We start from the raw sequence: 1,053 nt of genomic DNA, 5'->3' as shown, positions 1-1,053 counted from the left end.
ACTACAAAAACAAGAGACTGGCAACTTGAGTCAGAGACAGATCGACTTTGGCCACAGTCTGTCAAAACCATTTCCAGACAGAGGCAGTTGTTTTAAATTAACCGCGCTTTTATCTGTAAAATTAAGCTTTGTTTCGATCCTGTTTTCACTGACAACTGTGCTCTTATTCATCCACCTGCTGTTTAAGATAGCATACCGTACACGAGTTCAAAACCCTAGGGTCATTTTTTTTTTTTTAAATAGCGTGAGTCACCTAACAGCTCAGCACGTCTCTGTATGCTGGAAACGTCAATGTGCTTCATTACTACCAGCCATATGGTCAGTTCCTAACTTAGCATTAATTTTGTGCTCCATCTTCTGTAAAACTGCTGGAAGATCCAGAACAGAAGAAATAATATAATGAGGTACTGGGGAGGTGTCTACTGGGGTAGTCATTGCTTTGTTTAACCAGATGGTTGCTTTCAAGCCAGCATTCAGGCCTCCTTGAATATCTGTATCTAGAGAGTCACCAACCATGACACACTCTGCGGGCTGCACCCCCAGGAGATCGCAACAGTAATGGAAGATGGATGGTGCCGGTTTCTCTTCCTTCTGCTCTCCTCCTACAACAATGGCATCAAAGTAGGGCTGGCAGGCGCACGCCTCGATCTTCTCCCTCTGCGTCTGCTTGTCACCGTTGGTGAGGAGCAGCAGGCGGACCCCCTTCCGCAGCTCGGTGAGCATGCCCCGCGTGTCCTCGGCCAGGGTCAGGTTCTGGAGCCGAGTGGTTTTCCACAGGAAATAGCACTCGGCGGCCAGGTTTCGGTTCGCCTCCCCGCCAATGGTCTCTTGGATCGCCTCCTCCCAGTGCGAAATCCGCAGGTCGGTGATGCACATCTTGGCGGGGTCGTGGCACTCCTTGAGCAGCTTAGCCTGCACCTTGTCGCAGATGATCCGGGCCTCTCCCTCGGCGTAGTGGTGCTTCGACTGGAGGGCGCTGATCACCTTCAACACATAAGGGGCCCTCGTCAGCCAGCGCGCCGCGCGCCCTCCTCACGGCCAGGCGCGCGCCGC

The 1,053-nt window shown here is 52.3% G+C and overlaps 1 protein-coding gene across 1 annotated transcript; it reads right to left on the bottom strand.

Moving 5' to 3' along the window:
- Nucleotides 1–288: 288 nt before the first annotated feature.
- On the bottom strand, nucleotides 289–1,003 carry NANP (N-acetylneuraminic acid phosphatase; the record flags this gene model as incomplete). The annotated part of the gene is made up of 1 exon (XM_009869502.1): nucleotides 289–1,003. A coding segment is annotated over one exon (715 nt), but the record flags the coding sequence as incomplete, so codon positions are not given.
- Between the last annotated feature and the right edge of the window lie 50 nt (nucleotides 1,004–1,053).

This window comes from Apaloderma vittatum, unplaced genomic scaffold (genome assembly GCF_000703405.1).
Source record: "Apaloderma vittatum isolate BGI_N311 unplaced genomic scaffold, ASM70340v1 scaffold5185, whole genome shotgun sequence".
In the NCBI taxonomy this organism is placed as follows: Eukaryota; Metazoa; Chordata; class Aves; order Trogoniformes; family Trogonidae; genus Apaloderma; species Apaloderma vittatum.
This window is presented reverse-complemented; position numbering and strand designations above follow the sequence as displayed.